The sequence below is a fragment of the Lathamus discolor genome, chromosome 4, assembly GCF_037157495.1.
Source record: "Lathamus discolor isolate bLatDis1 chromosome 4, bLatDis1.hap1, whole genome shotgun sequence".
In the NCBI taxonomy this organism is placed as follows: Eukaryota; Metazoa; Chordata; class Aves; order Psittaciformes; family Psittacidae; genus Lathamus; species Lathamus discolor.
Window position 1 is genome coordinate 111679009 of NC_088887.1, and position 23911 is coordinate 111702919.

At 37.5% G+C, this 23911-nt stretch overlaps 1 protein-coding gene across 2 annotated transcripts in view; it reads left to right on the forward strand.

The window, feature by feature from the left end:
* The window catches only part of CWF19L2 (CWF19 like cell cycle control factor 2), a 69813-nt gene extending 50410 nt beyond the window's left edge, over positions 1 to 19403 (forward strand). For both annotated transcript variants that reach the window (XM_065678660.1, XM_065678661.1), the window contains 6 exons: positions 8666 to 8878; positions 10629 to 10745; positions 13439 to 13594; positions 14956 to 15036; positions 17911 to 18012; positions 18784 to 19403. In XM_065678660.1, the coding sequence (XP_065534732.1) occupies positions 8666 to 8878; positions 10629 to 10745; positions 13439 to 13594; positions 14956 to 15036; positions 17911 to 18012; positions 18784 to 18924 (810 nt within the window). In that variant the 3' untranslated portion in view covers positions 18925 to 19403. The remainder of the gene's footprint in view (positions 1 to 8665; positions 8879 to 10628; positions 10746 to 13438; positions 13595 to 14955; positions 15037 to 17910; positions 18013 to 18783) is intronic.
* The last annotated feature ends 4508 nt before the right edge of the window (positions 19404 to 23911 follow it).

Below are 23911 nucleotides of genomic sequence, written 5' to 3' on the forward strand. Positions count from 1 at the left end.
TTTTCACTACTGATAGCTTTAAGTACCCTGTCTGTAATTCCTTCTGCCCTTGACTGTTGTAAGTAGTTCAATTTTCCCAAATTCATGCTGTTAAGACTTACGTAATCCTTTTACTTATGTCAATAGATGCTTGTGGGTGTACAAAGACTGATTTCTAGAACATTACTTCAATAGTAATTACCTTCTATTTGTACGGATAGATTTTACTAAGGCTTTTTTTCTTCTTGTTGAGTACATCTCACTAAAAGAAAGCGAGAAAGACTAATTGGTGTTGTTCATCTGGCCATTTAAATTTTGTACATAAACTGCTTTTATTTAAGAATCTCTGAAGTCATCCATAACATAAATTTAAGCATTGAAAAAATACAGACCTGTGCTAGTAATGCTGACCTTCAGTTATGGATTTAGTAAAGAGATATGCTGGTATTACAGGTTTGCAAAAAGCAAATTTGCATGTTGCCTTTCTTTGGTTCTGAAGGCTGTAAAATGGAAAGTTGTTTTAAGCCCTAATCATTTTTATTTGCTGTGCAAACCTACCTGTTACTTCATAGAAAGTTAGGGTTGGAAAGGACCGTAAGATCATCTAGTTACAACTCCCCTGTTGTGGTCAAGGGTGCCTCACCCTAAACCATGTCTCCCAGTGCTCTGTCCAACCTGGCCTTGAACACTGCCAGGGATGGAGCATTTACCACTTCTTTGGATAACCTGTTCCGGTGCCTCACCATCCTTACAATAAAGAACTTCTTCCTTATATCCAACATGGACCTCCCTGGTTTAAGTTTAAACCTGTTACCCCCTGTCCCTGGTGAAGAGTCTCCCTCTATCTTTGCATTTCCATCACCATAACCCAAAATAATAGTCTAGAAACATTTAGAAACTAAAGTGAAAAATGCAGCATGTTGCAGCTGCTCCTATTATGTAATAAACCTTTTTTATTTTTTCACACAGTGAAGCTGTTCTAGCACAGTATGTAATAAATGTGATAAAACTCTAACAAAGCTCTAGTGCTCTGTTGCTGTGAAAGAATATGAAAACCCAAGATAAAAATAATTCTGAAGTCCTTGTTCTGCCTTCTGCTGCATTTCAGTTTAATTCACAAAACACCTTTCTGTGTATATTGTGTGGACACAAAGTTAAAGCTCGTCCTGCATGTAGAAATAAATCAACAGCAGTGACAGCTGGATTAGGAAAGAAAACCTTGGAACAGGAGAAACTGTGTAGATGTGGCCTGTAACAAATGACTGCCTGAGCATTTGGCATTCTTCCTGAATTGTGTTAGAATTACAAGAGAAGTTATAAATGAAGATTTGTGCTGGACAGGCTTTTCTAAGCATTAAAATTACGGCCAGGAATAACTTAAAGTTAAATGCTAATGAGAGCTTTAATAGCAGAACTCTGTGACTGAAGGTGTTTTGTTTGGCTTACATTTCACTGACCTGCAGATAAAGTTTTGTCTGTCCTAATAACTAAATATAGCAAAATCTACAGCTTTCATTTCAAATACCTGAAACAAAAAGGAGATTGGTCCCTAACCATTGGGCAGTACTCTGCTCTACATTTGTTGCTTGACTTTGGCTGCTCAAAGGTAGTCCTGAACTACCTTGCTCATCAACATGATTCATACTATTTACCTGTCAGTGCCATAAGCCTTAAAGCATTTTGTGGATCGGTACTGTGTGTTCAAAATATTATTTATTTCACTGTGATGATAGGTTTGAGAAATGCCTATATGCTGAATTATATGTGGAATTAAACCTACAAATTCAGATGTCTGTGCTCATACAGAGACTGGAGTTACTATAAAGATAGCATGATAAAGTTCTGCCTTGTTTTGGCTTAAGCAAATGATATTTGAGATCAGAAGGACTTTTTTATGAGATGTTTTTTGTTGTAAACTCTAGGTGCTAAATGCTAAATAAATTTAAATGTGATGAGATATATTCATGTCACCCAGGTTCATATTCTAAAATAATAGTTTATTCTTCTTTATTGCAGCTTCCCAAAATATATTATGAGTACAACATTCCACAAATATTAACGGTGTCATTTCAAGTTGAAGACGTCAGTGTTGCCATGACAATTTAAAACCAAACTGATACGTTTTATAAAATCTATAGACTTTTTGTTTTCACTGATTCTCCAAGCAGATGCACTTTTATTAGCTTATATGGAAGTAACTTCAGCTATGATTGCGTTAGCGAGAAAACAGGAAAAGCAGAAGTTCAATAGTTGCATACAAAATGGAATAAGAAATTAAACAGAAAAGTAAAAATACAAAAAAGCTGAAAATAACCCATGCTAGAAAGATGCAGGTATGTTTTGCTACTGTGCTAATTGTGCATAATGGAATTTCCTGTTTCATCCCCAAATTTCAGAGAAAATTTGAAGAGAAAAGTATACTCAGGGTACTACGTTGCACTAATCCCTGATGATTAGGAGTTCTTTTTCTTGAGGTTTCCTTTAAGTATTACAATATTAAATTCTTTAGTAGGGCTTTCTTTCCAAAGGGCACACCCAAGGAGCAAGTAATAGCAGCTAAGGGCAAGATAAGAGATACAACACACAGCACACTTCAGATGGAGTGTGTAGGCAGCCAGTGATGTATAAGACTCCAGGGGTTTTACTTTGGAATAAGAAAACCAGAACTGGGTTAAAATTCAACCATGAGACGCAGTTCCAGTGATCTGCACGTGTGTTGACAGAAGAATGATGCTGACCCTGGAGTGTGCCTTGCACAGATCTACAAGAGTCACTTAGGAGGTAGCCCTATGCCAAGGTGCCTCATGGCTTTGGTAATAGAAAAAAAAATACACACCCCCCCCCCATTATTATTTGAATAAAATGTTATTTCATTGAATTATTCATGTAATATATTCACATTATTCATGGTAATTATCATGTTAAGGATTTAATTGGCAAATACAACATTGTAATTTTTCCCTCTCTCAAATAATTTTCATTTATGCATAGTCAGATGCTCATCTCTTTCTGGATTCCTGTTCTGAATGGTTAAGAGATCTCTCTCCTTTCCTGGGGTTTTGCCACAGTTGCACTGTATTTGAGCTGTCCACATGAGAGCCCAAAGGCTGATTTTTATCTTCTCTTGAGAGAAGCTTGGATGCCTTCCCTGACTGCACTTTGAATGCTTGTGTATTTCAGGCCATCTTGGCCAGAGCAAGCAAAATTGTGATGCTGTCTCTATTAGTTAAACCAAAACTGCATCCTGGTTGTGGAAAATATGGTCCCTGTCAGATGGATGGTGGAAATTTCACAGTTGCACAATTACACTGAGGGGTAGGAGGCTTTGTAGTTTTTAATTTTGCCTGGTGCTTTGAGTCCCGAAGCCACCTGCGTGTTCTCTGGTTAATTGGTGCTTGCCAGAAGAAAAGGGAAAGTTAGAAAATAGAGGGTGCATACAAAGGAAGAATGTGGCAGATGAGCCCAGAACAAGTTAAATGGGAAAGAGAAGACAAGGGACTATGGAGGTGATCTGTCTTAGGAGTATGCCAGCCTAGGTCAGCTGTTCGTTTTGGCTGGTGTCTGGTAGAAACAAGGACTCTAGGTCCATTGCCTTTATAGATATCTGAATTTCCTGTGTTAGGAAAATTCAGTGACGTTTTGTAGGATATAGCAACTTAAAACTGGTTTATCAAAGTGACTTCTTGCTTCTTTCTGATCTCTGCAGCACCTGAAATACAGTGAGGGCAATACTGGGCAATATTAAGCATGATAAGGGAACTAAATACACAACTTCCAGAATGCACTGGCTTCCACATATAAAAGGTGTGAGGCTTCAGCTGATGCAGAACAGCAGCTTTCCAACAACTCTAATAGATTAACATAGTTCCATCTTTGGATTTGTACTAGCTCCGTCTTTTGTATGGAGAATGGTATGTGTGAAAGAAATCAGTTTTGAAGTGATTATTTGCTTTCCTTCTGGCATTTTGGCTAACGCTTTCTTCTTGTTCTTTCAATTCCCCTTTAACTTTTTTGAAGAGATTTCATTATAGCCAAATAATGCAATTGGCAGAACACGCTGGGCATCTTACTATGAAAGAGTATAATTTTTTGAAAGGGAATGTCCATTTTCTTCCTGAATAACTTTTCAAAAAGGTCAATATTTAGAGTAGCACTTGAAGAGTATTCTCTAGTCTGCCTTTGTAGCAGCTACATTTTGTTTTACTTCAGTTCTGACACACTGATGTTTGGCATTTGTAGGATTCAAGGGATAATAATATTTTAGGAATTATGGCCTTAAAAAAACCTCCGACTTTTTTGCATTGCTACTGACAGGGAATGTGTTAGTGATATTCATTGCTACTATTCCAGTATTGCAGACTAAATGTCATTAGTGGTTGTTTTTTTTTTGTTGTTGTTGTTGTTGTTGTTTTTTTAAGGCAGAAAACATTGGTAAGTGGATTTTCCCACTTAAATCTGTATCATATCTTAATTTCAGTAGGAACACTCAATTCTCGTTGGATGATATTTTTGCCTGTTCTTAGGTTTCTGTATTCCTGAAATGTCTTGAGGTATGTAGGAAGGACACTGTGGTAATAGGAGAGTTGCAATGAAATTCTTACTCCTTTCATGACTGTTATTAATAGAGCTGAATTTAACACTCCTGTTTTAACACTTTTTTAACATCATCTAAAAGATGTGATAAGACATGACATGAAAGGAAGATTCAGGGACGGGGTGACCATCTGTAACTTGGTCTCTTTGTCTCAGAACTGCAATATAATGGCCCTGTGCACTGATGTGTTAGACTTTACAACTTGAATAAAGGCCTCGTAAACTTCTCCTTAAAGGTATGAAAAGGGGGAAAGGAATAACCCCTCATTTTTCAGCTTTATCTGTTTTTCTTCAGCAGAGGAAAGGTATAGAGCTTGAAGAGCATCCAACTGGGCATGAATTATAAATGACTAGGCTTTTTATTGCACAAGCAGGTTGAAATGCTTAAAATATTTTTTTTTTATTTTTTTTAATTTTTTTTTCTTAGACCCTGCTTATTTCAAGCTCTTATTTAATCTTTTTGAACCTGGGGTGTTGGTTTCCTGAACGTCCTTGCATTTCCTATTAACTTCTGGGTTTTGTTGGTATTGCAATAGGATCTATAATTTTTGCTGCTGGTAGAGACTGTATGGTAGAGCTAAATTAAACCTGATCTGTAAACACTCTTTCTCTAAATGTCCCTTTACTATGACTTCTCTCCCCCAAATGCTGCCCTGCTGCCTACCTTTTTCTTGTTTCTTTACTTCTGCCAATAATCTTACGTTTATTTTACTTCCCTCCCCAATGTGCTTCATCTGATTTTGTTGACCAACATATATCTTAAACCAGAAGTGCAGTATTGTCTGGCTGCCATGGACTCTAGCTGTATGAAGAAATCTTGTACACATCTTTGGATTTCTAGGAGAAATAATTTCCACTGACTTCTGTAGCCTGATGCACATACCTTAGGTGGGATCCAGGCTGCGTTAGGAGTTTAAATTGAAAGGGCAATATATGCACATGATTACACTTATGTATATAGTCTGTTTAGTAATAGTAGAAGTAAAGGTATTATTTAATTTTTTTCCACTGTTTTCCTTTGCTTTTGAGGACTTTTAATTTTGAATCCTGAAATACTACCATTGGATTTCCAAGAAGCACTAGGAGAATACTGGTGCATCTGGGGAATCTTTTTCACCATTCTTTTGGGTGACTCCAACTTTTGCCAGTAGCTGGTTGTCTGTTTTTCTTTCCTTTTCCTTTTTTTTTTTTTTTTTTTGTTTGTTACATTTGCAGATTATTTTTTTTAAGCCTCTGTCTTAGAGGACTCAAATCATGTATTGGACCTTCTGACCTGTTCTTCAGTTTTGAGTCATTGAATTATGAGTATCTTTCCGTACTGTGTCAAACACGATGGAGAACAGTATGACTCCTAAAGAACAGCAACATAATTTCTTTTTGGTCTTTCTGAATTACCATTTGAAATGTAGTGATCTTGTGTTGGTCATGACTGTACCATGAGAAACCAAATCTGGTCTTTAGACAGCACTTCCTTTATTAAAGTTTACTGCTTTTGTGATGAGCATTCTGAGTTTTGTCCCAGATGTCTAATAGTATACAGCATTTTACCCAGTGTTGAAGAAAGGCGTAATCCAGCCTGTTTAATAAGATGAATACTTATTTCATCACAATAATAGAAACTTTAGAGTGTTTTGAAAAGTACTATTATTTAAAAGAGGCCATGGGTAACAAACCAGGAATTTCCCTGACTAGTTCTAAGTGCAAGCAGAGCAAAATAGTGACACCCTGTGCTGCACATGATACTCCTGTTAGCCAAGGTGTTTTGAATTCCACTCCTTCTTTTGTTTGTAGTCTTCCAGCTGTCTTCTTTCATGTGTATTTGCATTCTTGTGACAGACTTTTTATAAAAAAAAATCCCAAAAGCAAACCCAAAGCAAATAGTAAACCTTTGCTTTTGGTAATAACAAAATGGTGCCATTCTCTAGGTAGTCTTATATGTGTTTCTTCTACCAAGGCTCTAATTTTACCTTTCTTATGTTTACACGGCAAGAGAGCAGAGACTTCATTTTTGGTGCCCAAACCATTAAATATTTTTTCTAAAGCTCAGGAATCCTGTTTATTTTAAATATAAAATTCCAGTATTACAACAAAACAGAACAAGAATGGAGTTGAACTATTGAACTGTTATTTCAGTCTGCAGTGGCTTCCAGTAGGAAATGCATAAGCAGTTAAATGTATTAAAGCTACATAAAGTAATATTAAGGAGGCTGCTTCTCAGTTGTTTGTTAATGAAAGTACCAAGGATATTCAAAATAAGCTATTGGTTTGTGTTAGAGGATTGCAGTATCCAGGAAAAGCAAGAGCTGTTTGTGGTTTTGGAGAGGGGAAGTTACTTATCTGTCCTACAAAATAAGGTCACGTTTAAAAAAAAGAATGAGATTATCTACACAAACTGTGCCTGTGATATTTGGAAGATTTTATTTTACTTTGAGACTGTGCTTCAATTATGCTAGTATGTTTTCCAGATGCCTTCAGCTAACATTAGTCCTTTCCTAGAGCTACCCCGGTCAGTATTCTAAAATATATTAGGATTTGCTGTGAAGGCTCCTCTACCATTTCCTTAACAGTTCTTGGACCAAAACTATTCGCACATGGATCTGCCAAGGCTCTAAAGGACCAGCACCTACAATGTCAAGAAATCTGTATAGCGTACTAGCTTTCCCCCCACGCCCCCCCCCCCCCCCAGTCATTTTAGTAAAGAGATTACTATTAATCTCTTTATTAATAATTTATTATTATAAAGAGATTATTTAGTAAAGAGAAACTATTCAAGGTAAATTACAGTCAAATATATCCTAAAAGTATTGCAGCGGTGGGATTTCATTTCAAGATGAAAACCTGAAAAAAGTCTTTTGAATGCTTTTTGTATTTGCTTTAGCTGCATGTATTGAATGTTTAGGGTATTAGTGACGCATAATTTTAAAGTCATGTAGAGCAACCAAAGCACGAAATGGAGAAATGCTTTCTTGAGTCCTTAAAAAAGTTAATCTTTACAACCACGACTTGTGAAGTCTTGATTTAGACAAGATGTCATGGGGTTTGTTTCTCATAAAGCTGAAAGAAAAGATTGATAAAGCCTAATGCAATATATATATATATATATATACACACATATGTATGTTTTCTATGAGTTAATGAAGCTTAGTGAAATCTACTGTCATTTGCATTTGTGTCCTGTGACCCCCATACTTCTCTGGCTTTCTGTTCAACATCTCTTGCTGCTATTGCTGTAAGCCTTCTTACCATGTCCTCTGTCACCTTGCGTCACCTTCAGTTCCTCCAGTTCCCATCTACAGACTTCATCCCTCCTAAATATTGTTTAGGTGAGACTTAGCCAGTTTGTGTAGGTCTCCACTATTAAGATCCTGTAAGATACCACTGACTCTCAAGCATGTCTTCATAAGAAATCTGGTATTTTCATTGTTTAAAAGTGCCACAATTAACTAAAATATAGCAATTAACAAAAAACCTTTGGATCATTCAGCCTTGTGCCTGGTAATGTGCTAGTTGCGTTCGTTACCCATATGTAGCAACAGGTGCATTGAAGAAAGACTAAATACTGAAGACAAAGAATGTTTTCTTCACAAAATGGCTTAGTATTGTTCACTTGGTAAGAGTAGCTGTTGGCCTGTTTTCACAGAATATGAATGAGGTGCAGAGTCGGGGTCTAGTTCTTTCACAAGAGATGATTTAATGGATAGTGATAGTCGTAATAAGAGAGTAGGAGGAGGGGGAAGACTGAAGTAAAATGTACGATAATCTATGATTTAAATAGTGGTGCATCTGTTTAAAGCTGAAATTATGCCATGATAATATTGAAATGTCTAGCCCTTAACTTGATATGGAACATAGTAATTACTTTTCTCACTGCTGTCAGACATCTATATTTTAATACGTATGCTGTTGGAGATTGTGTATGACTGCTCTCAGGAGAGATACCTGATGACTGCATATGCTACAGATGCCATATGGAAGGAAGCAATCCTACTGCTTACGTATTTCATGCTTGTCTCAGTAAAGGATGCTGCAAAGAGCTAATTATTTTTTCTAGCTTATTTTCATATCCACGTAATTTTTCTGTGTATCTTTTCAGCTCATGGATAAAACTGACAGAGAGTACTACACTCTGGATGACATGTTTGTTTCCAAAGCAGCCAAAAGAGTGCGCAGTGGGGAAGAGGAAGAGATACAAAGGAGAAAAGCAATACGTGAGCACCAGCAGCTTGCTGCACGCATGGAAAAGTGCCCATACTGCTATGATAGTAGTGAACTTTCTAAACATCTTATTGTTGCAATTGGCACAAAGGTAAGAAAATAGCAATTTAACACAGATGTAAAAACCAAAAAGAAATAAAGAGAGGCTGTGTTGGGGCTAGAGTGCCTAAGATTAAGAATGAAATTATTTATTTTTCTTCACCTTATTTTCCTTGCCCTTCCAGTTGATTTCACAAATTCCTAAAGGGTGAGGGAGAAAAATATATAAATCTGTCATGAATTTTAAAGATAATCTTTGATATCAGAACTTCACGCTTGTGGATTTGTGGAAGACAGGAGCAATAATGGAAGATCTGAGTTCAGAGATTAAACTGTAGGTGGATTTGTGGAAGACTAAATCACACTGCACTGGAGGAAATTTGAACTGGTAAAGAACTGTATCTTAATGATATCAAAGAAAATTAAATGGAGAATTCAATTTTTGAGACTAAAATCCATTGAAACAGAAGTTTGCTTTGAGGGAACCTTCCTGTTTCTGTGAATGCTTTTAAAAGTTGCATAAGAATTTGGATTTCTAACATCTGAAATGCTTCACTGTAGGTTTTTTTGTCTTTGTTTCTCCAGAGTTTTCCTTTATCATTGATGTTTTTCGTTTGACTTTTTATAGGCCAAGAAATTGAATGCATAGATACATATTATAATGCACTGCATTTGTATTTTTATATAGACAGATATGTGTAATGCATACAGATGTTTATCTGTCTCTAGGTATGTGTGTATGTATAATTATAGAGCCAACTCGGTTGGAAAAGACTTTTAAGATCATCAATTCCAACCTTTACCCCAGGACTGCCAATTTTACCGCTAATCTGTGTATTTATATGTGTTTATATATCTAATATATATATACACAGATATATATACAGAGTGTCCTGAATTTGGCTGTGATAGGGTTAATTTTCTTCTTACTAGCTAGTTCAGTGCTGTGGTTTGGATTTAGGATGAGAATTATGTTGATAACACACCAGTGTTTTAGCTGTTGCTAAGCAGTGATCAGGGACACTTCAGCTTCTCACACTGCTCTGCCAGGCAGGCTGGAGGAGCACAAGAACTTGGGAGTGAGCACGGCTAGGACAGCTGACCTCCAGTGCCCAAAGGGATATCCCATATCATATGACATCATGCTCAGTATAAAATCTGGGGGGAGAGCTGGCCAAAGGCTGGGAGTTGGCTGGGCATCGATCAGCAGGTGGTGAGCAGTTGCATTGTGCATCACTTGTTTTGTGTATTCTAATACTATTATCATCATCATCATCATCATCATTAATTTGTATTCCTTTCCTTTTCTGTACCATCAAACTGTCTTTATTTCATCCCCAAAATTTTACTTTTTTCTAGGTTTTATCCCTTATCCCTCTGGTTGGGGGGTAGAGTGAGTAAATGGTACCTGTGTGGTGTTCAGCTGCCTGCCAGGTTAAACCACAACACAGAGCTATATCTGTGTGTATGTATTTCATTAAAATACATCAGATATATACTAAATTCAGAAATTATTATTGTGGATGAAACAGTATGATTTCATAATAGTTAGGATACTAGTTGGTCTATAAGGCAGACATTACTGCCTTGGTGTTGCCTCTGGATACTACTAGTTCACTGGAACTACTGATGGATAATGGGATCTTTTTAAAAACACTGAAATTACTAATACCATGTTATAATTAGAAGGTAGTAACTTCTATTGGTTTGAATTTGAATTGGTTTGAAATGGTGTACCTCAGCAATGGGAAGGTTTTTATGCTAGAGAAATGAGCACTTCAGTTTTTGTTCACTTTTCATAGGTATACTTGTCTCTACCAAGCAACCAGTCCCTTACTGAAGGTCACTGTCTGATAGCCCCTCTACAGCACCATACTGCAGCCACTCTTTTGGATGAAGACATCTGGGAAGAAATCCAGGTGAGCTCAGAAACTGTCTCATGTTCTAACAGTTTTGTAAAATAATGTTATTTTAAATAATAATAGACTTGTCATAAGCATCTATTTTAACAATTTCCAGCCTGGTAGCTCTTCTCGAATTCCACTCTTCTCGAATTCAATTCTTGCATTATGGATGGAAATTAGTGGACAAATACTGAAAAGGGAAGATACAGGGTAAACACAGAAGTTCCCATTTATAAATGCTATAAAAAGTTGCCTGGAATGCTGCAGAACCTCTGTCATTGGAGGCCTTTGAAACCAGGTTAGAGGAATATCTACCAGAGATGATGTAGATAGAGCTGTTCCCTTACAGAAAGTGGAATAACTAGCTTCACAGTTAAGATTTCCTTGGGAAAAGAAAAGGATTGTCAGGATAGAAAGATCACTTAAAATGAAACACAAGCTGGAGGTCTTTTGTTTATGTAGCTTCAGGTTTTTTAAGCTAATCTTGGGTTTGGCTGCATATCAGTTGAGAAAAAACTCTCATTCTTCTTCAAATCAGGGAGGTTGCCCTAACTTTTTCGAAAAGAAATATTAGAATGAAGTGCCAAGAATGACGGTCATGTTTTCCAGCTCTCTTATGAAGGCAGTTTGAAATTATTGAGAAAATCAGGGGAGGAATGTAACAAACTTCTGTCTAGGAGATTGTGATTGTCAATCTTCTTTGCCCCCAGTCAGAATTATTGCAAGGGAAAAACAACTTGCAACCTTTTATATCAAAATGTTGGAGACTATTTCAGACTACAGAAAGACATTGTTGGTTGCAGTTGCTTAGATTAAAAAAGAGAGTAATTCATGATTTTGAAATTATTTAAGTAACGTTAGTCTTGCCTCAGGACTGGCAGATGGATTCTCTGGCTTTCCAGATTTGTTCCCCACATTAATTCTCATGGCAGATGTAATTTTTATCCAGTGTTTCCTAGTAAATTATGCTTCACCCAAGCAGGAGGGGAAAGGAGTTCTTTTGTATATGACAGAAATGCCTAAGAAAGTTGGGTAAGAAGCAAGTTCAGCAAGTGGGATCAAGAGGAACAGCAGAGCATGGGAAAAAGTGATAAATATGTTTCTTCTACATCTTCTATTTATCCCAACTTCTTTTAAGTAAATAAATGAGAATTTTTCTAAATCTAGATGAGAAGGAAAATAGCATAAAGAAAAGATAAGCAAATGCAGTTTCTGTATTCAGCACTAGTCTTTTCCTTGCTAAAAAATGCAGCTAGTTGGTGCAACCAGTATCCATTGACGCTGTGACAGTTTAAGCTTTTCTTTGCAACAAAATAATTTGGAAGCTGATGGACACAATTTTTTTTTTTTTTGCTTGTATATATTTCAGTAGGAGGAGTCTGTAAGGCTTTAGCATTCAGGAAAACTATAAGCATACGGTTATTCAGTGATGAAACTAACATTCTGATGCCAGAGCCATATTTGATATTGCTGTTGAGGGGAACAAAATATCACACTTCAAATATAAAATGTTGTATTGAGCAGATGTTTTAGCTAACTATTTTTGCTGGTATTTTTTTTTAAGATAGGTTGGAATAATGCAATAATAATTCCTTTCTATTGCATGCCTTCAAGCGCGTGAATGTACCATTTGTGTGATTTAGACTTGTGCTCACTTGCCAAAGTAAATGTGCATGTAAATTTTTAATACAAAAAGATAAGTTTTTACATATTCTGTATTGACTGAACTGTTACATGTACCAGTGTGTGCATCTGAGCATGATCCAAACACTCATATTTGCTCCTATGAATGATTTTGTCGTTTCCATTGCTAATTATCCTTGATATTTTGGCCCACTCAGAATTCGGGGGAAAAGTGCCATTTATTTAAAAACAGCAAAATGTGATCTGGGAAAAATTAGCTAACATCTGCAGATATTCTAGGCTTTTCAATGGCGTTGAATTTCAGTTGATATTGCAGGGTAGCAACTGTCTTTCCCAGCCTTTGGTTTAATGTTTCTCTTATCTCACCACAGTTGTTTGCTTCCTTTTATTTCAGACATAGAATTCTGGGGGCCAGGTTTGAGGGGCCCCAAAGCTATTAATTCAGAGTTGCCTGTCACTCTGCACAGTTAAGTCCTATATTAGTTGTGGTACAGTGGTCTATTAACTAAGCAGTATCTTCCAGCTGTGTTTCATCAGTTGTATTAGGGGGATGGTGGTAGTGTTTTCTTGTCGCAGCGTGGAGCACCTTATTTGTGAGGAAAAATTCAGGACACAAGGGTGTTGGAGAGCTTAAATGACCTCTCTGCTGTGAAGAGAGGCTGAGAGGGATTGTTCAGCCTGGAGAAGGCTTCAGAGAGATCTTAGGACAGCCTTGCAGTACCTAAGGGGAGATTTTACAGAGGCATGTAGTGATAGGACAAGGGGGAATGGCTTAAAACTAGAAGAGGGTATATTTAGATATTACCAATTTTTTTACTGTGAGGTTTCCCAGAGAAGCTGTGGCTGCCCTGTCCCTGGCAATGTTCAAAGCCAGGTTGGACAGAGCTTTGAACAACCTGCTCTAATGGAAGGTGTCCCTGCCCATGGCAGGAGAGATAGAACTAGATGGTCTTTAAGGTCGCTCCCAACCCAAACCATTCTATGAGTCTATGAATTAATATAAAATATTATACCTGAAAGCTTTGAAAAGTTAATTCAAATTTTTTTTTTTTTTCTTTAAACAGATGTTCCGAAATGCATTGGTGAAGATGTTTGAAGCTAAAGACTTGGACTGTGTGTTCCTAGAAACAAATCTGAGTCTGAAGAAACGCTATCACATGGTATATGAATGCATTCCTCTTCCAAAAGAAGTAGGAGATATGGCTCCAATCTACTTCAAGGTATGTGAAAACATTTTTTCTTTGGTCATTTGAATGTATGTATCGTAATTCATCTATTTCTGGAAAACTTTTTGATGTTCAAATACTTTTTTTGAAAAGATAGATTCTTTGATCCTATTCCTTGATCCATTCTTTGATCATATTCCTTGATCTTAAAACAAGCCCTGTGAGGTGATTCTGTTTCCTAAGTTTTTCACTTAGTCAATGGAAGAGCTGTATGTTACTGTGCAGTTGTCTCCAGTCTGACTGCACTGACAAATAAGTGAGGAAGATGAGAGGATTGTAGTTTCTTGAGGTGCTGTAAGGATTGCAGTAGTTCTCACTTAAGTCCTGTAGTATAAACTAAAACCACCATACATGTGTCTAGGCAAGCATAAACTGAGAAAATGATGTCAACTGTTTTAAGAAGTACCAATATATGATGTTCCATTCTCATTTTATTTCAGTAAGCCCACATGTTACATGAGTCTTAGGTCTCCAATGACCATTAGACAGCTTGGTAGATGTCTTTTGTAAAGCTTTTCTGGTCTCTTCCCCCTGACTCTGCGGGGAAAGGTTACACTCTTGCCTGGAACTGAGGCCTTTTGGCTTTCAGAAACTGGATTATGATTTGCCTTTTATAAGTAAATTATTTTACTGGTTCGTTGAAATATTATTTTTGTTTTCTGGAAATGATGTGATTGGTTTTTGATGAAGTGGAGCAGTCAGTATGAACAGCAATGTAGTAACTTTTACCATATTTGAAACTCTCCACCTGGTAGATGTCATTGCTATACTTCAAGCACTGGTAAAACTTGTTTTCCTAAAGGAAGGACAAAGTACAAGACTTAATGCAATGCCATGTGCATAAAACTTTATTTCAGAAGTGTCCACCATTAAAATACACAGAAAATGAAATTTAAAAGATACCTACACTAAACCCACTTCCCATACTATGGAGAATACAGAGGCAGACTTTGAAGGCTTTTAAGTGCAGCCTTCTAAGCTGGATTCTCCTTTTGGTATTTAAAAAAGGAAAATAAAAAAGACTAATATTGTGTAATGAATTCACAGGAGGATTTGTATGAGCTTAGAAAAAAGAGAATATGACCTTTTAGTTGGAACTTTTTGGAAATAATTTATGTCAGGCAAAAGTTAATTTTCAGGAAAAAAAAATAAAAGCAGAATTAAGTGAGTCTGAAGATATTGTATGATGCCTTCTTAAGTAAGTTGTGGAAATTAGAAAGGTTTCCAGAAATAAAGTTACTTTGTTAAGAAATAATTGGTACTTGCAATGCAAAGGACTTGACTACATCAAAAAGTTAGTTCTTTGCTTGCTGTATGAAGGACTATTTTCACATTTAGATGAAATGATTTTACAGAAAGCTATAATGGAATCTGATGAAGAGTGGTCCATGAACAAGAAGTTAATTGATCTTTCTTCAAAAGACATTCGGAAATCTGTAAGTAAAGAAATGCCTTGAACACTGAATTTCTCAGCAAATTCTTTTAATGTCTTTTCATTATTAACTGTTTCAAAGAGAGAAGAAAGGGAACACAATTAGATTAGCGCATCAGGAGATAGCATAGGTATGATGAGAATGAAGAGTTTGACTGAATTCCTAACTGACATTAGGGAAAATAATCCCATTAATTTCAACAGTTGATGGACTGAGCTGCAAGCATTGGTTACGAGCAAAGCTGTCACTTTGAGGACTTGTACCAGCATAATTTTCTTGATTAAGAATTAAGGTAGATCAAAGATCTTTAAATCACTTTCCTGGAAAAAAAACCCCAACATTGATGTGTCTTTTTCATTGACCTGAAACAGCCTTTTGTGTTGCTAAGTCTAAGAAGCAAAAATATAAATAGCATTATAAGTCTTTTTTTCTAAAACAAGAGAACAGAGCTCTGTCTCCTGGATACTAAACTGAAACATCTGTGTATATGCAAATGTTAAAGGTCTAGTGCTGAAACTGTTCCGTATTTTTAACACTAAAGTGAAAGATGTGTGGTATGTGGGCTTTACCACAAATAGTTTACTACTATGTAGCAATAATACTTACTTTCTTAAAGAGTCTTTTAGTAAATACAGCACCTTTGCACTAAGAAATCCTAGCTTAGATGAAAGAGGAGATGGGTTTAATTATGGGACATGAAGCTTGATATGACAAAGAGGGAGACAATGCTATAGAGTAAGGGACTGGGTGGCTGTATAGTATTACTACATAGTGGCTGTATAGCAGGAGAGGTTTTGCATACTGTGATGAGTCTTGAACTAAACCGACAGTGGTAGCAAATGTAGCAAAAAGACAAATTATTCTGCCACATAAGCTGAATGTCATAAAAATGTAATGGGAGTCAGTTATGGGTCACCTTATTCAAAGTGGTGAGGCTTCAGCTGGAAAATTCAGGTGTGATTTTGGGCATAGTATTTCAAGACGGTTACAGAAGGAGAGTAGAGGTTAGAAAACTGAACTAAAGCTGGTTTAGGTGTTAGTGCAGACTAGGAAAGAAAAGACTGAAATGGGATGTGATGGTAGCTTTCTGTATATTTTTATATGTATATTTTTTTTGTTTTAAAGAAGATAGTACTTAGTTGTTCTCTAGCACTATTGGGTGCAGACAACAAGGAATTCAATTAATTTGTAGCAGTGACATAGGGAACATTTTATACTTAAGGTGGATGTAAACATAAAACAAAATATTAAGATTTGGGTGTATTTTTCTCATTGGTGTTTCAGAACAGGGAAAGCCAACATCTGTCACAAAATAAGGTATACTTTTTTGATACATGGTAGGGCATCAAGGCATTTGATTTCTAGAAGTTTCTTAGCTATACATACTGTGACTACTGTATTGCCATTTGGTGGTAAACCACGTGAAGTTTAAGGTATGACAGTTTCTTTAAATTGCATCTTTAAATGCATCTGAGTGTAAACTGTTATACATTTGTGTGATTTTAACATTATTTTAGGGTAAAAGAAATCTCTGTAGCCTTCAGGAAGGGCTGAGTATAGCTTAGGAGACGGAGGTAAGGTTTGGGAAGTTTGGATAGTTGTATTAGGATATGGTTGTGCATAGAAGAAGGGTCAGACATGGATGAGATGTCATCTAATGAGTGGATTGTATGCAGAAATTGAGACTGTGGTGTCCAGAAGCAGAGCCTAAGCATTCAGCCCTTGCACAGCATCAAGTCCCTTTGCTTCTCCCTCTCCTCCCTGCAGCGAGGGAACTGGTCAGTGGGCTGGGAGAGGGAACACAGCCAGGAGAGCTGACCTGGCAGCAAGCATTGTTCAGTGACAGCCACAACACTGGCAAGTTACCAACACTGGTTTAGTCACCAGTCCAAATCTCAGTGCCATATGGGCTGCTATGACGAAAATGAACTATCCCAGCCAGACCTGACACTGCTAGACACAGATAAAGCTGACATATTTCTTAAGGTGTCAGCTGCTGACCCATTTTTCCTTATTTATGATTCTTTTTTAGTTCATTTAAAATGTTTTATGTTTCTTGCCTTGCTACATCGCCCTTCTGTGTTAAATCTGCATTATTTTTAGAGTGAATTTTCAAGCAGTATATGGGTCATGTCTTGTGAAAATTGGACTGTAGCAGAGGAAATGGTTATAGATTTGTGACTTTGTAAATCTTATCAGGAACATCCTTAACAATTAAAAGAGTGGAAAATAACATTGCAGTGAAAAGCAGGAATTACTTAAAATATGTAGCAATAAACAAATCCACTTCTCACTCTGTCAGACTGAAGGGTCTTTTGTTATGGCAGGATAACCAGCATCTCCTCTGTAGCCCTACTGAATTATTGAATTATCCTGTTTGGCAAGTTAATGATAACTTCCAGTCATGTAGTGGTGTTTTCCCTTTCCTGAGTGTCAGTGCTTCCCCTGGGTAAATATTTCCTGTTATCACAGAACACTAATAAATGCGACTTGCTGGTGGTTGTCTTACAATTTCTATTCAACCCATTCATTATAGAAGTGTGAAGTCGGGAAGGCATTTACTCAGTGTGCGTGCTGCTGTCTGGTCTTTCCCTGTCTCTTACCTGGTGCTGCAGTGGTGGCCTCTGCAGGTTCTGCCACCTTGTAATCATCTTCTCAGTTTACAGTGTCTTTTCACGTAGTTTCTGTGTGTTCTTTCCCCTTACCTGCTTGGTTTTTGTTTCTCTCTTGCAATTTTATACTACATGTCCTTCGTTTGAAAGATGTTTTAAAAGAAAATGTGATACTGTAAAACCACTTTCAAATTCATTAAGTTGTGGGGCTTGACTAAATATCTACAGTCTTCAAACGTCTAAAAATGTGGTTTTGCATGTATAGGTTCCTAAAGGTTTACCATACTTCTCTGTGGACTTTGGTCTTCAAGGAGGATTTGCTCATGTCATTGAAGATCAACATAGTTTCCCTCATTACTTTGGAAAGGTATTGTCATGTAGAAGATCAATTTACAATTATACTGTTTTGTTAACTTTCGTTAAAGCAGATGCTGCCAGAACAGTCACTTTGATGTATCTTATCCTTATTCATAAGCTGTCTTTTATTGTAAAGTCATTATAACTTTGCTCATTGGTGAGTAAAGGAGTAATCTAATAAATGGAAAATACTTGCATCTGAGTTTTCATGGCCACAGTGTTCTCATGAACTGGCTCCTGCTTGTCTGAATTAGGGTGCCTACACACATAGACTCATGGACAACTCCTATTAAAATATTTGTGTGGTTAAATTACTCCACGTAGTATAGAGAGTATAGTATATACAAGAAGAGCTGCAATAAATTCTTCCTTTATTATGTCACAGCAATAATTTATTGACAGAATTAATATTGCAGAAACATGAGGAGTGATTGGGGTGAATATAGCTTCAGGAGTTAAGAGCAAAGTGGGCAGCTTTTTTCTGAACTTTTCTTACAACTGCACTAATACATTAGCAGTCTTGCAGTGTTAGGATATTTATTCAGTGCACTGTTCTGTTATACTTACAAGAATTTTGCTGAGGCAACTGTCTAACAACTACAGTCCTAATATTTTGATAGGTATTTTTTTCAGAATTTTGATTTATGATAACCATACATGAAGAAAACAGTGAAAAATAATCTCACATTTTGAAAACTCGTATTTCTTTACTCAATGGTAAAATAGTATTAAGTAATATGATAATTTTGTATTTATCATTCTCTTTCTTCTATTTGTGAAGGAAATTATTGGTGGCATGCTGGACTTGGAGCCACGGCTTTGGAGAAAAGGAGTCAGACAGAACTTTGAGGATCAGAGCAAGAAGGTGTTGCAGTTTGCACAGTGGTGGAAACCATATGACTTTACCAAGAAGAAAGAATGAATGCATCCCTGCAGTCAAGGACTGTGTATAAGCCATAAATGTTATGAATTATATGTTAAGAATAACATATGTTAACATATGTTAAGAGTAACACCAGTGTGTTATGTATTGCTAATATATTTTAAAACTCAGGATATTGTTTAATTGTTGATTGCCTGTTCCTGATTTGAACACTGGACACCGTGGGTGTCATGAACCTGCAAGCCTGACAAACCAGATGTGTACAGTGGTTTTAGTTTTTCATTTTTTAGCTGAGCCAAAAGAATAAAATCCAGGTGGCTAGAAGGAAGATTCTGGTTTTGGAGTTTTACAGTCTTTGAGGCAACTGATTTTTTTTCTATATTGTATTCAGCATAGAGCCAGTGCTCAGTTATCAGTGTCCTTTTGTAGAAAATGGTGTATATTTTACACATATTTTGATTAATACAAATACATTGTTGCAGAATGAAGCTGAACAGAAACACTTTTTTTGATTTTGAGTCCTTGTATTCTTTAAGTTGAGGTCATTGGAGTAATACTTTCACATAGGATGTGGTTGATGTACCTGCTGCTGCCCCCTGGACAAGAATGAGTGCAGTATTTTGTACTTTCAATATGAAGTAATATTTTTGAAGCTTGTCTGTTGCTCAGAGGATGATGAGAGAGTCTCTAATTGTGGCAAATGACAGCTTTAATGGTAACAGTTATTTTTGATGACAGTAAAAAAAAAATAGAGTGGAAGAACCTTAATGGAAAACTCTCCGATGTCCTGCAAAGAAAAAACCACAGGGATTTCCCCAGGTGACTCTTCTCCCCCAGGCTTCCCCTCCAGTGTGGCAGGTGGTCCACCATAATACTTTTCCAATAATAACTACATTGTTTTCATCAGGACCTGCTCAAACTCCTTGCTGATTGTTCCTGTTTGTGATGCTGTTAGCACTGATTGGAGCAGTCTTTCATCAAAGGCAAGAGTTGCCCATTAATTGATTGTTAAGCTTTGTGCGTGGATATCACTGGGAAATGCCTGTCCACTGTTTAAGGGACTACTGTCTACTGTGGTATTCACTAGGCTTTTCTTTTTCTTCTGTCTAAAAGTTAGCAAATGGGGGTAGGGAAGCATGAGGGTAAGAAGGATGATTTCTTGCATCAGTGTTAATCACTTCCATGGGAAACCAGCCATAGCAGGTTCAGGCTTTGCAGGTGCAGAGCTGGGAGAAAAGGACAAGGACAGAAGGACACAGATGAAAACATTGCCACAGTGTCCTCCCAGTGCGTAAGGGAAAGGGTGCAGGCTTGCGAACAAAGCGCTGCAGTGCTACAGGGAGAGGCTTCAGGTGGCAAGTAGAAGGCCTGTAGCATGGAAGTTAAGAAATTGTGTAAGTGTCTCAATGTGCCTTCTGATTAACCATTGCTCTGTACAGGTCTGTTAACTACTGTGAACTGCTCAGATTAAGAAGTGGATCCCTAAATATTATGGGGTTGAATAAGTGTTCATTTCTAGTCCCTTTTACAACTTTCCTGAAGAGACAGTACTTTCTTTTTTCTTTTCTCTCCATTTTTGGCAAATAAGTCTGGTAGAGATAGAAATCTACCATGCTGTGAATTGTTTTCTGTAGCATCTTTTGTAAGATGCTGTGTAAATTTGTGTCACTGCAAGAGAAATAACTTAAAAATAAGCTATCATGATAATTTCAGTGATTTAATACCTGATTTATACTATTTTTTACCAACAGGCTGTGGATAAAAGGGCCAGTTCTACTGTTCTCCAGTAAGTTTTGATCTTCCTTAGGCTACTGGGGAAATTACAGCGCAAATAGGACATGAAATAGTAGCTGCTGAGTCTGGCAGCGGTTTCAGGGAGGGTGTCCTACTGCACCAGCATAGCACCATTACTGCTGCTCCATCAAGGCCTGGGTGAGGTCTGAGCAGGAACTTAGACTCCAGAGCGTTTTAGTCAATTATGTTTGCCATCAGGTTCTTTAGAGAGAACCAGGGTGGATGCTATAGTCAAGTGGGTCATCTGCCTCAGGCCCTGATAACTTAAAGATTCCCAGCCTGGGTTTGTCTTGGGGAAAATGAGCTAAACAGGCACCTGTGAGGTGTTCACTTTCCTGTTTGCTTTTTCTCAGGCTGTACTGTTCAATCTCAAATTCCCAAGGCTCATGTGATTGCTATAAAAAGCTGCCTGAAGCATGAGGCAGTTGTTTTCGTATTAAGGACCCACATTTTGAAGTTGTTATTTTCGCTTAAATTGAAGGAAAGCACCACTACATTAGCTAAAAAATTAAGTAAGTGCAAAAGCTGCCACCGTATCATTATTATATTCTTAAAGTAAGGCTTTCTGCTAGTTGCTGGTGTTCTTCAGACAGGTAGCTCTCATTTATCGTAGAGTCGTAGAATGGTTTGGCTTGGAAGTGACCTTAGAGCCCAACCAGTTTCAGCCCTGCTGCCACGGGCAGGGACACCTCCCACTAGGCCAGGTTACTCAAAGACCTGCCCAGCCTGGCCTTAAACACTGCCAGGGATGGGACAATCACAGCTTCTCTGGGCAACTTGTTCCAGTGTCTCCCCAGCCTCACAGTAAAGAACTTCCTAATATCTAACCTGTATCTACCCTCTTCTAGTTTAAAGCTCTTACCCTTTGTACATACCCCACCAGCTTTTTAATTCTTCTTTTGTGTTTTCCTTTGACATAAGACTCTGAGGTGCTGCATTTAGTGCAGTTTTGGTGTAACAATGTTGGATTGTTGCTTTGTACTTGTTAAATATTTGGAAGAGAACAATGTGGATTTTTGTTGCTTTGCTATAAAATGAAAATAGCAACATACAATCTTAGGTTTATTTGGGCTAGTTATTCTCAGATTGTTCATGCATCTAAACTATGCATTATTCCCAGAGTCGTAATCAAATGTGATTTAGTGGGATTTTACATATTGAGTTAAAGTAACTTGGTTTAAATTTCATACAAGTTTTGATTGGAAAATAAGTTAAAATAAACTAACTCTAATGGCAAGAGATCACAAATCTCTTGCAGTCTATGAAAGAAGAAATATTTTGATGGGTCCCTTAAAGGGTTCTGTCTTCAGCTGAAATTTCTTCAGCATTTCCTGTCTTCTACATCTGTATTTTTATCATTAAGGCATGTTTTCTCTTTCTAATTCCAGCTGGATTGCTGGATGAAAAGATACGGAGACACAGGCTGCTATAGTCTTACTTTAAGTATTGCTGTTTTGGAAGCAAGGTCGTTAGTATCCTAGCTAAAAGTGCCATTTTTAACCCTCACAAATCAAGGCGGTCTAATCCAGTATGAAGGAACATACTTGAAATCCAGGCTTGCTGATGTCGTAATTCTCAAGTGCACATTGATGTAGCTGTGTGATAACATTACTTTTCTAGATGTTGCGTTTGTTTATGTTGTTAGAAGTGCGAAGGAAGGGTAACATGCTTCCTTCAGGAAAGTCATGTGCTACACCTCTTTACGGAGAAGTTGGTTCTAAAAAAACATTTAAGGTTTTCTTGTGTCCCAGCTTGCAAAGTCAGTAATACAGTCCCAGGATTGCCCAACGGAAATCTTTGGAAAAGAGTTGTCTGTCATTGTAGAAGCTGATGAATTTGTAGTTTTGAACACTGTGTCCTGCTCGGTGATCAATCCAGCACAACGTCCCTGCTACCTCTGGTTGTTCTGAGACTTATGATAAAGTGTCTGTGAAGTACTAGAGCTATAATTTAAAAGGACTTTGTGGTTGCAGGATATCTTCAACTACAAACATCATCACCTTCCTTGGTGTCCTGCCTCTCGGGTGCGACCTAAGCGCTGTACACAGAGAGCTCAGAGGCACAGCACGCAGCACAGAATGAGTATGTTGGTTACGTTAGAGAAAGCACAGTCTGAGCTCTTGATGTGTGGGCAGATGTAAAACATTCATTCCCCAGTGCTCAGGCTGTCTGTGCCTTTGTACGTGTGGTCTGAGTGCAGCTGGTGGCCTGAAATGGCTCTGGTGCATAACATTCACATAATATTCTGTGTTGGCCTAGTTAATAAAGTAAATTGAGCTTTAGATAGTGATTCCTCTTATGCTAAGTAGACGACCTGATAGGTTAACTGAATAATTCACTAGGGTCTAGTGACTCTGTTGGTTAGAGACCAATACCTACTATCATTGAGTATGTAAAAGCAGTCTAACTTTGGCTGAGGGAAGTGCTTGATGGAGGTTTAGCCATCAACGTGGCTATCCTCATATTGTATTTGTCTTTGTTCCATGTGGATGCAAGGAATCTCAAATGTTGCAAGGTACCTTTGTGTTGAATGGTGATTTTACAGTCAGAAATCAGAGGTTTTTTTTGTTTGGGTTTTCATTTCTAATAGGAAGGGATCAGAGCACTAAACTTTAGTCAGCCAGCAAAGAAAACTTGGTCAAAATCAATGTATTTCAGTGAAATGGCTCAGCTTCATTGAAACAACTTACTGAACTAGATTTTGTGGCTGATGTTGTTGGCAGTTCTTTGCTTATGTATCTTGAAAATTAGTGTGGTATTCCCCTGTTTAATATTTTTAGCCAGTTGCATTTAGAGTGAGTGCTAAACAACTGCCCATGTAAAGCAGATCTGGAATGCTTGAGGTTGGGTCCTAGCTTGGCCCATGCTGGTCTTGGGGCAAATTACCTACTTCCTTGCTCTTGGCAAACAGTGAGAGGACCACCGCAAGCAACAGCAGTTTTGAGAGACTTGGTTGAAATTATGCACATTGAATACTTGCAGTGATTCCCAATCAGGTTGGTTGAATTTAAAGCTGTATACTGCTGGCAGTTCCTGAGAACTCGGGGTGGGGGAATGTTATCTGTAATTACAACATAGATTCAGGATTTCAAAAGCCCTAAATAAGTTACTACACTTGTGAAAGCAGAGTAGAGAATTTGGCTGTTCTCTTTCACAAACAGCACGTGCTTCTTGAGAAATTTCTTTGAACCGGCTCTCCACTTTTCCTGATGTGTAGTCTTTTGTGGGAAGC